The 12,897-nt window shown below is 58.3% G+C and overlaps 2 protein-coding genes and 1 pseudogene across 2 annotated transcripts; 2 read left to right on the top strand and 1 right to left on the bottom strand.

Annotated features, from left to right (window-relative positions):
• Positions 1 to 1,564: 1,564 nt before the first annotated feature.
• LOC138734270 (transmembrane protein 218-like) lies at positions 1,565 to 3,941 on the bottom strand. Its single transcript, XM_069881876.1, has 3 exons — positions 3,825 to 3,941; positions 3,634 to 3,736; positions 1,565 to 1,937 (listed from the first exon to the last, which is right to left on the bottom strand). Exons 1-3 carry the CDS (start codon positions 3,938 to 3,940, stop codon positions 1,803 to 1,805), a joined length of 354 nt encoding a protein of 117 aa, XP_069737977.1. The 5' UTR covers position 3,941; the 3' UTR covers positions 1,565 to 1,802.
• Positions 3,939 to 11,373, top strand: LOC138734200 (glucose-6-phosphate exchanger SLC37A2-like; annotated as a pseudogene).
• Positions 7,302 to 8,023, top strand: LOC138734274 (glucose-6-phosphate exchanger SLC37A2-like; the record flags this gene model as incomplete). Its single annotated transcript, XM_069881878.1, has 4 exons — positions 7,302 to 7,451; positions 7,573 to 7,663; positions 7,742 to 7,804; positions 7,896 to 8,023. Coding segments are annotated over 4 exons (432 nt in total), but the record flags the coding sequence as incomplete, so codon positions are not given.
• Positions 11,374 to 12,897: the final 1,524 nt, after the last annotated feature.

Here is a 12,897-nt window from a genome sequence, read left to right as displayed (position 1 = left end):
TAAATGCTCAGCATGTTCCTTAACACGATAGTTTGACTCCCTTGGACATAGGCTTTGGGATAGGAAAGGATTGAGAGTTTATGGAGCTCAAAAAAGCAGAGACATCTCTCCTCTGCTTTTGTTTGAGATGTACTTACATGGTTTTGGCTGACTGAGCCAGGTGCTCCTGAGTGCTGGGGCATTTTCTGCAGGGCAAGTGTCATCTCCGAGCCCACTAGCTCTGCCTTATTCATTTTTCATGTTCCGACAGCAATATTTTGTCACTGACAGCCAGCAGGACAGGACTGGTTCTTTTGTTTACTTCAGTTCAAAATGAAAAAAAAGCAAAATAATCTCTAAAATGGGAAGAAATAAAACTCTGTGAGAGTGGAGTGCCTTGCCCTTGGCTTTTTAGCTGTATTGGCCCCAAACGCAGCTCAGGGATGCCGCACCGTCTCACGCTTGGCTTCAACCTCACAGCAATAGCTGCTGCCTGCTCAACCGTGAAAGGCCGAGCCGCTTCATCCCTCCGGAGCTGAGAAACACAAGCTGTAGTACAACTGACCTCACCCAGCTACCACGGGCACCTGGGGAACCACTTGTTGGCGCAGTGTGGATGGTGAAGGCTCCTTCCCTGCTCTGAAACTGTTGCACGACACCCTGGGACAGCGAAATGCTTTCTTCCTGCAAGCAAGTTAAAAGCCTTGAGAGTTCATGCAAGAAAATAAACCGTGGCTATTAAGGGATGGCTCAGGCAGGGCAAAGCAGGGGGAAAGTGAGATTTGACTCCATTGCTGCTGCTGAACAACATGAAAAACATTTCACCCCCCTCGAGCAGAAAGGTATTGGAGTCAACTACTGCCTTCAGCGCTAGCATGAGCAATAGTTTTCTATTTTAGGGCAGCAGCAACCAAGATCCTTTGGCTCCCTGCTCCAGGATAACACCTTGGGCTCCTGAAACACACAGGAGACCCAGCTATCAGCACAGTCCCTGAGGGGCAAGAGGGTTTTTTTTGTGGGCTGGCAGGATTGTTTAGTGCAGTGAGGCAGGACCTGGCTTTCCCCTGGGTCCTTATGGAGGGGGGAATTTTAATTTGCCCATTTTGGCATTATTTTGCATATTGTTCTGTCCCCACTCCAAAGCCTCAGGTTTCCAGACAGCCTGGAAATACCTCCCTTTGACCCTCCAGCTGCAAGTAACAGGGAATAATTCCCTGTTTCAATTCCCCCATCACATGAAGCCGGAACACTCAGCTTGTTCCTGGGAATACTGCAGGAAGCCTGAACAGGGCCAATTACAGAGACAACAGAGGAGAAACGGCCAAAGGGACTGTCCCCAGCAATCCACAGCCCCACACAGAGACATGGTCACTGAAAGGTGACATTCTGGGAGAAAAAAGACTGAGTTAGGAGTTTCTCAGAGAGTTTTATTAAACAAAGGTGGAAAAGGAACGATAACAAGACATCTCGCGTAGGTAATAACAAACCATCTCAGCTCAGTTCAGTTCACTGAATCAAACCTACTGCAAAGTGCACAGATTTCAACTTTCCTGTAAAAGAGAAAAGAGAGAGGTTAAAAGCACCTTTGCAGTCTGCAGAGTCTCTGGAGAAGAAGGCGCTCATGCTCAGTCCAAACTCTGCTTCTGAAGAAGAAAGACGCAGTGCTGGGTGCTAGCAACACACTTTGCCACTTTGCTGGCTCTTTCTGAGCTCAGAAAAAAACAACGTGTTCACCTCCAGAAGAGTTTCCTGGCCTCCCTTCCTGGTTTATTACCGTGAAATTGGGATTTCCTCTTCCCAGGGCTTGCTGCCTCCAGCTGCTGCTACCTGCTGTGCAGCGGTTTGGCATAGACTGGCTCCATGAGGTAGTAAATGAGGAGCAGGAACAGGGACCCAAGAAAGACCAGGCTCATCACGGCCAGGAGAACGAAGCGGCCAATCAAGAAAGTGTCCACGATCTGCAGAGAGTGGGAAAAAAAATAAAGACCACAACACACATTACAACCTCATAGAATCATGGAATGTCCTGAGGTGGAAGGGACTCACAAAGTTGATTGAGTCCAACTCCTGTCACTGCACAGGACAACCCCACGATTCACACCGTGGGGCTGAGGGCAGTGGCAAAACGCTTCTGGACTATTGTCAGGCTTGAGACTGTTTCCCTGGGAGCTGTTCCAGTGCTCCACCAGCCTCTGGGGAAAGAACCTTTTCCTAATGTCCAATCTAACCCTCCCCTGGCATCTTCTTGCCATTCCCTCGGGTCCAGAGAGAAGAGCTCAGTGCCTGCTCCTCCTCCTTCTCCCCATGTGAGGAAGGTGCAGAGCACTAAGTCTCAGTCTGCTCTGGGAGCCTAGAGGGAGCACGCCACGTCCTGGAAAAGAGAATCACCTACCCCAGGAGGAAAATCTTTAGGGTTCCCCAGTTTTCCCCCATCACTTTTCACTCCTGATGCAGGTGCTTTCTGTGGGAAGCGGGGTGTGTGACAAATGACTGGAAGAAGAATCACAGGGAAGAAGCAACACAGGGAAGAAGAGTAAAAACCTGCAGCAGCTCTCCCCAGCCACAAATCTCCCAGCACTACACGGAACTGCGCAGTTCACCCCTTTTAGAAGGGAAATGGGAGAAAAAAAACACAAAAGATTAAAAAAAAAAAGAAGATACAGTAGCAACGTGAGACACAATGAGAAGGCAGCCAGGAGGTGGCTGGTTATGAAATCACCCTCTTCGCTCCTGAGGCTGCCCCAGAGCCTCACCCACCCCCAGCTCAGCTGTCTCAGTCACATTAGCGCACGCTCAGCCTTGGTGTTGCTGCAGAAAGACTCTCTTGCGACCGACGCGTTGGCTCCTGCTGCACGTTTTGCTTTTTAATTAGCCAATTAGCAGACTTTTGGTGCAGAAAGCCCAGGTCATGTATTATTGATAGGCAGGGCAGGTCCACTCCAATTGAAGAGCCAAAAAAAAAAAAAACCTTTCAATTTCTGTTGGCCTCCCAGGCACAAACACGTGCTCAGGCACCCTTCATCTTGCTCCCAACCTTTGCATGAGGAGATCCCATGAAAGCAGGGAAAAGGAAAAACTTTCAAGTCTCTTTAGTAGGGATTTACACAGATCAGGACCGAGAAGAGCAATAATTAATGTGCATTAATAATAGAACAGAGGAAACAGCACCTAAAACGCCACAAAACTTCATGAGCTCCGGGAAAGCTCAGGATGGCAGCACAGGCAGCGGGTGCACAGCCAGCCCAATACGACCCACAACTGGGGGAGATCCTGCGCCTGACAGTGCGGGCAAGGGGCTGGATAAAAACAAAGCAGGATCTGTGCTTGGGTGCTGTAGTGACCTATGGAAGAGATGATCTGCTGTTACTGGCCTTTAAAGCAGAAAAAAGAGCTGAGGGAAGTGAAAAGCTGCCAAGTTAGGAGGAAAATTATCAAAACTACCTGGCACGGGGCCTTGTTAAACCTCAGATGTTTTGCTGTGCGGGTGGGGAGGCCCTGGCCCAGGTTGCCCAGGGAAGCTGTGGCTGCCCCATCCCTTAGGGTGTCCCAAGGCCGGGCTGGATGGGGCTCGGAGCCCCTGACCCAGCGGGAGGTGTCCCTTCCCCGGGCTCTGCTGTCCCCCCCGTTCCAGGGCAGCCCCAGCCCCGCTCTCACCTCCCGAGCTCCGCTCGGCACGGGCCCCTCCTGCCCACGGGGCCAGAGCAGCAGCGCGGCCGTCACCGCCGAGGCCCCCAGCGCCGCCCCCGCCGCCACCGACCTGCGGGCGGGCGGGCGGCACGGGGCTCGGGGCGGGCTCGGGGCGGCCCCGGCTCCGGCCCCCGCCCCGCTCACCGCGCCCCGCTCACCGCGCCCGCCCGGCCGCCCGGAACAGCGACAGCGCCAGCAGCAGCGCCAGCGCCCACAGCAGCTGCAGCGCCAGCACCCCCGGGCCCAGCGCCGGCCCCGCCGCGCCGCCCGCCATGCCGCCCGCCGCTTCCGCCCCGCCCGCCGCAGCCAATCAGCGCCGCCCGCCGCTCCCCCTAGCAACCGCCCCGCCCGCCGCAGCCAATCAGCGCCGCCCGCCGCTCCCCCTAGCAACCGCCCCGCCCGCCGCAGCCAATCAGCGCCGCTCTCCGCTGCCCCGGCCACGGCTTCGCCCTCCCGCAGCCAATCAGCGCCGCCCTGCGCCTGCCCGGCGCTCCCCATTGGGGACACGGGCGGCGCGCGGAGCGGAGCCGGACCTCAGCCCCAGCCCCAGCGCCAGCCTGGACCCCATCCCGGACCCCATCCCGGACCCCATCCCGCATCCGCATCCCCCCATCCCCATCCCGGACCACATCCCCATCCCTATCCTGGACCCCAGCCCCATCCTGGGTCCCATCTCCAGCCCCAGCCCAAGCCCCAGCCCCATCACCATCCTGGACCCCATCGCAGTCCCTATCCCGGTCCCCATCCAGGTCTTCATCAAGATCTCAGTCCTGTCCCGATCTCCATCCTGATCCCCATCCCAATCCCTGTTCTGGTCCTGATCCCAATCCTTATCCCGGTCCTGATTCCTATCCCAGTCCCAATCCCTATCTCCCTCCCAGTCCCCATCCCGCTCCTGGTCCCTGTTCCTATCCCCATCCCCATCCCTATGTCTGTCCAGTCCCAGTCCCCATCCTGGTCCCACTCCCCATCCCATCCTGGGCCCAATCCCCATCCAGGTTCTGGTCCTGATCCTGGTGTCAGTCCTAATGCCGATCCCGTTCCTGAACCTGATCCCATGTCTCCCGGCAGCACGGAGCTCACCAGCCCCTCGTGCCAGTGTCCCTGTCCTGCTCCTGGAAGGTGCTCCCCATGGAATGGCAATTCCCCACCCTCCTGCCCCCCGTGTCAGACTGGTCTGTGTTTTACGAACCCCGCGTTGCTCGTTGCCATCGCTGCTAGCTCCTGTCCACCCTGCTGCCAGGAGCATCTCTGCTCGAGACAGGCTTCAACCCCCCAAATCCAAGGAGTTTTGCTATTTAGGGACAAAACTGGGCCAATTTGGTTAATGCAAACACGGCGGGACGTGGCCGAGCTTTGTGCTGCTGTGAGACGGGCACGCTGGGGGCTTCACGGCTGAGCTTTGTCGATGCACTCAGCGTCTCTGCATAAAGTTTGCGGACAACACTAAGCTGGGTGGAAGCTGGATCTGCTGGAGGGTCGGGAGGCTCCAAAAGGATCTGAACAGGCTGGATCCGTGGGCTGAGACCAATGGGATGAGGTTTAACAAGGCCAAATGCCGGGTCCTGCACTTGGGGCACAACAACCCTGAGCAGCTCCAGACTAGGAGGTCTGGCTGGAAACTGCCTGGAGGAGAGGGACCTGGGGGTGTTGGTTGACAGGGACTGAACACGAGCCAGCAGTGGCCCAGGTGGCCAAGAAGGCCAATGGCATCTTGGCTTGGATCAGAAACGGTGTGACCAGCAGGTCCAGGGAGGTTCTTCTCCCTCTGGACTGGGAACCAGGAATTCTTTGGCTTTGGCGCAGTCGCCGGGCACTGCACTGGGTACCTTGAATCCCTGCAGTGCTGTGAAGTGAAGCTGCGGTTAAGAGCAGGACAGGCTAAAACTTTTTTTTTCCTTCTTTTATTTTTTTTTTTTCTAAACGTGGAGCAACCCCGTGACATCGCCCAGAGCCACAGCTGCCCCGGCCGCTCACATCCTTTGCGCTGCCGTAAAACCCTCTGCAAACCCTTCCCTAAACACAGGAGTGCCCTAAATCCCTCGGGGATGCTCATCCCGCTCTGGAAGGTGCTGGATCCTATTTGGGATTCTCCAGGCTTTATCCCTCAGCTTTGCTGGGAGCAGCAGCCCCAAGCCCAGGCCCCGTTTCCCCGCTATTTTCCTGCATTTTATTCAAGCAAAGAGGACAAGGTGGAGGAACTGGATGTTGCTCAGGCCATACCTCCCCCCAACGCTATTTTTGGTTAACACCAGACGTGATGAATCAGCCACCGGCTCGTGCCCTGTTTCCACCCGTGACGCTGGGAAAGCGCTTGCTCACCCTGTGGTTTGCCGGGATGGCAGCTTGAGGAGGTGGAAACACCACTCGGTGCCCCCACAGAAACCCAACAGCCCTTACACCGCATCCTGGGCCTCTGGCCGCACTGGGCACCTCCCTCCCGGCTCGGCTGAGAGGGTTCGGCTCCCTGATCGGCACCAGAGTCCCCTTCGGTGTCAGGGGGATCTTGTCAGGGAAACAAGCAAGAATGACCCTGGTGCTGTGTCCAGTTCTGGAATCCTCAACATAAGAAGGAGATGGAACTGTTGGAACAGGCCCAGAGGAGGCCACGGAGATGATCCAAGAGCTGGAGCTTCTCTGCCGTGAGGACAGGCTGAGAGTTGGGGTTGTTCAGCCTGGAGAAGAGAAGGCTCTGGGGAGACCTTAGAGCAGCTTCCAGTGCTGAAAGGGCCTCCAGGAAAACTGGGGAGGGGCTTTTCACAGAGATCTGGAATGATAGGATGAGGGGGAATGGCTTTAAATTGGAAGGGGGAAGATTTAGATTAGACATTAGGAAGAAATTCTTCACGCTGAGGGTGGGGAGGCCCTGGCCCAGGTTGTCCAGAAGAAGTTGTGGCTTTCCCATCCCTGGTTCAAGGTCAGGTTGGATGGGGCTTGGAGCCCCTGATCCAGTGGGAGGTGTCCCTGCCCATGGCAGGGGTGGAACTGGATGGGTTTGAGGTCCCTTCCAACCCAAATCATTCCACGATTCTATGTGTTTTTTTCCAATGTGTTTCTAAGACCCTGCAGGTTAAACAGTGATGGGGCCCTGTGTGCACCCTAAATCTGCATCCGTACCCCGAGCAGATTCATCCTGGCTGAGATTAATGGGAGCATTGCCTCTCATCCCCCTCACTGGATAATTTTCTCCAAAAAGCATGGATTTTAGATCTGGGAATGAAAAGCATGAATAATTCAAGGCTGGAGCTGAGACATCCCCACTGGGCTGGGCTTTGCCACCCATCCCCATCCCTCAACCCTGACCCCTCTGGTCTCTCCATCCCGCAGGTATCGGGGCCTGACGCTCGTGCTGACCTTCCTCTGCTACACCAGCTACCACCTCTCCCGAAAACCCATCAGCATCGTCAAGGTTCGCTCCCACCTCACCCCAGGCATGGGGAGAGGAGACGTGGGGATGGGGGGGTCTTGAGATTCACCCATTCTCTCTCCCCGCAGAGCCAGCTGCACCCCAACTGCTCAGCCTTGGGTCCGAACCCCCACAATGACTCCAACAGCAGCTTGTGGTGCAGCTGGGCACCCTTCGGTAAGGCTGAGCGCCCCCGTCACCCCGAGCCGGGTCACGGCCAGAGGTTTTTCTCTCCAAAGAGAAGGACCCTGAAGCAGTCACCTCCCACGAGGGGCCACTGAAAGTCTCAGGCCAAAGCAGCGGGGATCACTCCAACAGCCCCAAGGAACCAGCCGAGGAGCCTGAAGCCATCAGCTTCCTCGGGGCGCTCCGGATACCTGTGAGTCATGGGATGCTGCTTGTGTTGTGATGGGGACGGAGGGAAGAGCAAAGCCAGGGCAGCTCACCCCATCAACAGTGGGAGAAAGAAGCTCCTCTGATGTCTCCTCCTGTCCTCGCAGGGTGTGGTGGAGTTCTCCCTTTGCCTGCTCTTCGCCAAGGTGGTGAGCTACACCTTCCTCTACTGGCTGCCCCTCTACATCGTGAATGTCGGTGAGCTCTTGGGGAGGGTGAGGCAGGAGCAAGCGTGGCAAGGACAGCATCTTCTCACCCCTCTTCTCTCCCTTGCAGCTCATTTTGGGGCCAAGGAAGCTGGGTACTTGTCGACTCATTTTGACGTAGGGGGCATTTTAGGTTTGTGCCTGGGTGGTTGGGGTGCATCGGGGATGGCTTGGGGACAACCCTGGCTTTGATGGAAATTGCTCCCTGTGACTCCTTCTTGCAGGTGGGATCTTTGCCGGCCTCGTCTCTGACTACACCGGCGGCAGAGCCACCACATGCTGTGTGATGCTGGTCATCGCCGCTCCCATGGCCACTGCTTGCAGGGCTCATCTCCCCCACCGGCTGGAATAATGTCTTCTACATGTTGATAGCAGCTGGGCACCCTTCGGTAAGGCTGAGCGCCCCCGTCACCCCGAGCCGGGTCACGGCCAGAGGTTTTGGCAGGGGGCCGGCTGCTCATTAGGCACCCGGAGGTAATTAATGTGCCCTGTGTCCCCGGGCCAAAGGGCAGCAGCGAGTGGTGAAATCGGGACCGGGTGCCAAAGCCGCTGGCGCCTGGCCACGGCCCAAGAGCTGCCCCTCCCCGGGGAGAAGAGTTTTGGGGATGGGGGATGAGGACCAGCCAGTGGCCACAGCGAGGGAAACAGGATGGCAGCCTGGCTGATGTGGCCCTGGTATTTCTTTTGCAGATGGGGACAACTACAATGAGCTTTTTGGGGCGCTGGATAATGCCTTCCAGGTGGCCTATGCCATTGGGATGTTTATCAGGTACCCAAGGCCTTTGCACCCCTTCTCCTCTGCACACCAGTTTGCAGTCCCAAACTGGTTTCCCTCAGGTCGTGCTAATGGGAAAGCAGCTAGGTGCTGGGATCCCCCTGGGATTCGGGCACTGACGTGGTGTGGTGCCGCCCATCGGCAGCATCGCCCGTGACGGCCCCTGTCGGCACTCTTCCCTCTCTCCGCAGCGGCATTTTCGGGGAGCGCCTCCCGCTGCGGTACCACCCGTCGGAGGGGATGGTGCTGAGCGGGCTCTTCACCGCTGTCTTCGGCCTCAGCTACTTCTGGAATGTCCACGTCCTTCGGTACTTCATCATCATGCAGGTCTCTCTGTGCCAGAGATGCCCAGGCTCTGGATTTTACTGCCCAAAAAATACCCAAACCAAGCATTTTCTGGCCAGCTTTGGGATGGGGGGGCTGGTTTTGAGCCCAGTTGCCCGAAGCAGCGGAAGGGCTGCGCTCCATGGATCCAGTCGGTGCTCGCCGGGTGCCAACAGTGCCGTGTGATGCTGCTCGTCTCTTGCTAGGTCTGCAATGGGCTGGTGCAAACGACCAGCTGGCCTTCCGTCGTGGCGTGCGTCAAGAATTGGTTCGGGAAGGGAAAGTGAGCGATTCTCCGGCGTATTGCACCCTGGTCCTGGTCCCTGTTTCATCATGGGCATCTGGAACTCGCACACCTCCGTTGGCAACATCTTAGGGTCACTCATCGCCGGCGGCGGCGGCGACAGAAACGAGCGGAATCCTTCTGCGGGGGGTTGGCCGAGGAGGCCGGGGCGCCGCTGGAAAAGCGGAGCCCGAGGAAATCTCGGAGAGACGCCACCTCCTGCGGCCCAAGATGGCGCCGAGCGGGAAAGGGAAAGGCGGGGCGGGAATGTTCCCGGCGGGAACAGGGAGGAGGCGCTGGAATTGAATGGCGCGTGCGAGCGTGAGGGGGAGGAGAACGTGAGAGAGAAGGGTGGTGCGCGCGAGGGGCGGGGAGCCAGTCAGAGCGTCCGTCTGCTCCGAGCAGCAGGCGGGGCGGGCCGGGGGGAGGGAGCGGCCCCTCCGCAAGGGAGGTGGGCGGGGCCGGGGCCCGACAAAAAGAGCTCGGGGCCCGGCAGTGGCCGGTCAGGCGAGGTCCGGCTCGGACACTAGTCGGGGCGGGGGGGTCACAACCGGCTCGAGCTCAGAGGAGGAGGTGGGGGTGCATAGAGTTAAAAGCCGACACATCCCCACTCGAATTAAAGAAAAGCCGAGAGGGGGACAAATCCCTCTCACGGATTGGAGAAAAATAAAGATGGCATGTGCCGATTGGGCCCCATGGGCCACGCTGGCGTTCCCGGTCCGGGTGACGGAGGGGACAGAGGGTCCACTCGCCAATAAACCCTAAGGACGTACAAGCGATTGTTGAAGCAATTGCGGATAAAGGGCATTTTGACAGGGAATGCAGCTCTAAAACTCAGGGAAACGGGGCGGGGAGAGGGCACCTGGGCCGCGCACGGCTCTCTCCCACTTGGGACACCAGGCGGCCCAACTTGCCAACCCCGAATGGGGCGAAGCGTCCCCGAACCTGCAGCCCCCCCCGAGAAGCAACCAACTTTATGGCTCAACCAGCGGTCCAGTCGAACCTGCCCTTATCTCAGGGACAGCAAGGACCACCCTCTGGGGGCGAGACCCCAGGGTGGCCCTGGCAGTGAAGTGTGATAACCCACCAGTGGTGTGGGGGACTTGTTCCCTTTATAATACCCTAAATGGCACCACCATTAGTGTCCCCTTTTTGATCGATACCGGAGCGGACGTTACAGTTATTCCCGAGACGAGTTGGCCCCCACGTTGGAAATTGGAAGACGCCCCTATGGTGGGTGGAGTTGGGGGATTAACCCGAGCTCGGAAGAGCGCTCAACCGATAGCAATAACGCTTCACACCGAAAAGGGGCCGGAGAAAACTAGCTACCACCAGCTACCACCTCTCCCGAAAACCCATCAGCATCGTCAAGGTTCGCTCCCACCTCACCCGAGGCACGGGGAGAGGAGACATGGGGATGGGGGGGTCTTGAGATTCACCCATTCTCTCTCCCCGCAGAGCCAGCTGCACCCCAACTGCTCAGCCTTGGGTCCGAACCCCCACAATGACTCCAACAGCAGCTCGTGGTGCAGCTGGGCACCCTTCGGTAAGGCTGAGCGCCCCCGTCACCCCGAGCCGGGTCACGGCCAGAGGTTTTTCTCTCCAAAGAGAAGGACCCTGAAGCAGTCACCTCCCACGAGGGGCCACTGAAAGTCTCAGGCCAAAGCAGCGGGGATCACTCCAACAGCCCCAAGGAACCAGCCGAGGAGCCTGAAGCCATCAGCTTCCTCGGGGCGCTCCGGATACCTGTGAGTCATGGGATGCTGCTTGTGTTGTGATGGGGACGGAGGGAAGAGCAAAGCCAGGGCAGCTCACCCCATCAACAGTGGGAGAAAGAAGCTCCTCTGATGTCTCCTCCTGTCCTCGCAGGGTGTGGTGGAGTTCTCCCTTTGCCTGCTCTTCGCCAAGGTGGTGAGCTACACCTTCCTCTACTGGCTGCCCCTCTACATCGTGAATGTCGGTGAGCTCTTGGGGAGGGTGAGGCAGGAGCAAGCGTGGCAAGGACAGCATCTTCTCACCCCTCTTCTCTCCCTTGCAGCTCATTTTGGGGCCAAGGAAGCTGGGTACTTGTCGACTCATTTTGACGTAGGGGGCATTTTAGGTTTGTGCCTGGGTGGTTGGGGTGCATCGGGGATGGCTTGGGGACAACCCTGGCTTTGATGGAAATTGCTCCCTGTGACTCCTTCTTGCAGGTGGGATCTTTGCCGGCCTCGTCTCTGACTACACCGGCGGCAGAGCCACCACATGCTGTGTGATGCTGGTCATCGCCGCTCCCATGGCCACTGCTTGCAGGGCTCATCTCCCCCACCGGCTGGAATAATGTCTTCTACATGTTGATAGCAGCTGGGCACCCTTCGGTAAGGCTGAGCGCCCCCGTCACCCCGAGCCGGGTCACGGCCAGAGGTTTTGGCAGGGGGCCGGCTGCTCATTAGGCACCCGGAGGTAATTAATGTGCCCTGTGTCCCCGGGCCAAAGGGCAGCAGCGAGTGGTGAAATCGGGACCGGGTGCCAAAGCCGCTGGCGCCTGGCCACGGCCCAAGAGCTGCCCCTCCCCGGGGAGAAGAGTTTTGGGGATGGGGGATGAGGACCAGCCAGTGGCCACAGCGAGGGAAACAGGATGGCAGCCTGGCTGATGTGGCCCTGGTATTTCTTTTGCAGATGGGGACAATGAGCTTTTTGGGGCGCTGGATAATGCCTTCCGGGTGGCCTATGCCATTGGGATGTTTATCAGGTACCCAAGGCCTTTGCACCCCTTCTCCTCTGCACACCAGTTTGCAGTCCCAAACTGGTTTCCCTCAGGTCGTGCTAATGGGAAAGCAGCTAGGTGCTGGGATCCCCCTGGGATTCGGGCACTGACGTGGTGTGGTGCCGCCCATCGGCAGCATCGCCCGTGACGGCCCCTGTCGGCACTCTTCCCTCTCTCCGCAGCGGCATTTTCGGGGAGCGCCTCCCGCTGCGGTACCACCCGTCGGAGGGGATGGTGCTGAGCGGGCTCTTCACCGCTGTCTTCGGCCTCAGCTACTTCTGGAATGTCCACGTCTTCTGGTACTTCATCATCATGCAGGTCTCTCTGCGCCAGAGATGCCCAGGCTCTGGATTTTACTGCCCAAAAAATACCCAAACCAAGCATTTTCTGGCCAGCTTTGGGATGGGGGGGCTGGTTTTGAGCCCAGTTGCCCGAAGCAGCGGAAGGGCTGCGCTCCATGGATCCAGTCGGTGCTCGCCGGGTGCCAACAGTGCCGTGTGATGCTGCTCGTCTCTTGCTAGGTCTGCAATGGGCTGGTGCAAACGACCAGCTGGCCTTCCGTCGTGGCGTGCGTCAAGAATTGGTTCGGGAAGGGAAAGTGAGCGATTCTCCGGCGTATTGCACCCTGGTCCTGGTCCCTGTTTCATCATGGGCATCTGGAACTCGCACACCTCCGTTGGCAACATCTTAGGGTCACTCATTGCCGGCGGCGGCGGCGGCGGCGACAGAAACGAGCGGAATCCTTCTGCGGGGGGTTGGCCGAGGAGGCCAGGGGCGCCGCTGGAAAAGCAGAGCCCGAGGAAATCTCGGAGAGACGCCACCTCCTGCGGCCCAAGATGGCGCCGAGCGGGAAAGGGAAAGGCGGGGCGGGAATGTTCCCGGCGGGAACAGGGAGGAGGCGCTGGAATTGAATGGCGCGTGCGAGCGTGAGGGGGAGGAGAACGTGAGAGAGAAGGGTGGTGCGCGCGAGGGGCGGGGAGCCAGTCAGAGCGTCCGTCTGCTCCGAGCAGCAGGCGGGGCGAGCCGGGGGGAGGGAGCGGCCCCTCCGCAAGGGAGGTGGGCGGGGCCGGGGCCCGACAAAAAGAGCTCGGGGCCCGG

The sequence above is a fragment of the Phaenicophaeus curvirostris genome, unplaced genomic scaffold, assembly GCF_032191515.1.
Source record: "Phaenicophaeus curvirostris isolate KB17595 unplaced genomic scaffold, BPBGC_Pcur_1.0 scaffold_69, whole genome shotgun sequence".
NCBI classification, from domain to species: domain Eukaryota; kingdom Metazoa; phylum Chordata; class Aves; order Cuculiformes; family Cuculidae; genus Phaenicophaeus; species Phaenicophaeus curvirostris.
The sequence above is the reverse complement of the archived record's forward strand: the minus strand, read 5'-3'. Positions and strand labels throughout refer to the sequence as shown.

What these genes read in the sequence shown, in the direction of transcription:
- LOC138734270 (XM_069881876.1), bottom strand. Translation starts at nt 3,940, where the DNA reads ATGGCGGGCGGCGCGGCGGGGCCGGCGCTGGGCCCGGGGGTGCTGGCG. An exon ending in CGGGCGGCCGGGCGGGCGCG is followed by an intron (nt 3,737 to 3,824) that starts GTGAGCGGGGCG and finishes GCCCGCCCGCAG; the next exon opens with GTCGGTGGCGGCGGGGGCGG. An exon ending in TGCCGAGCGGAGCTCGGGAG is followed by an intron (nt 1,938 to 3,633) that starts GTGAGAGCGGGG and finishes CACTCTCTGCAG; the next exon opens with ATCGTGGACACTTTCTTGAT.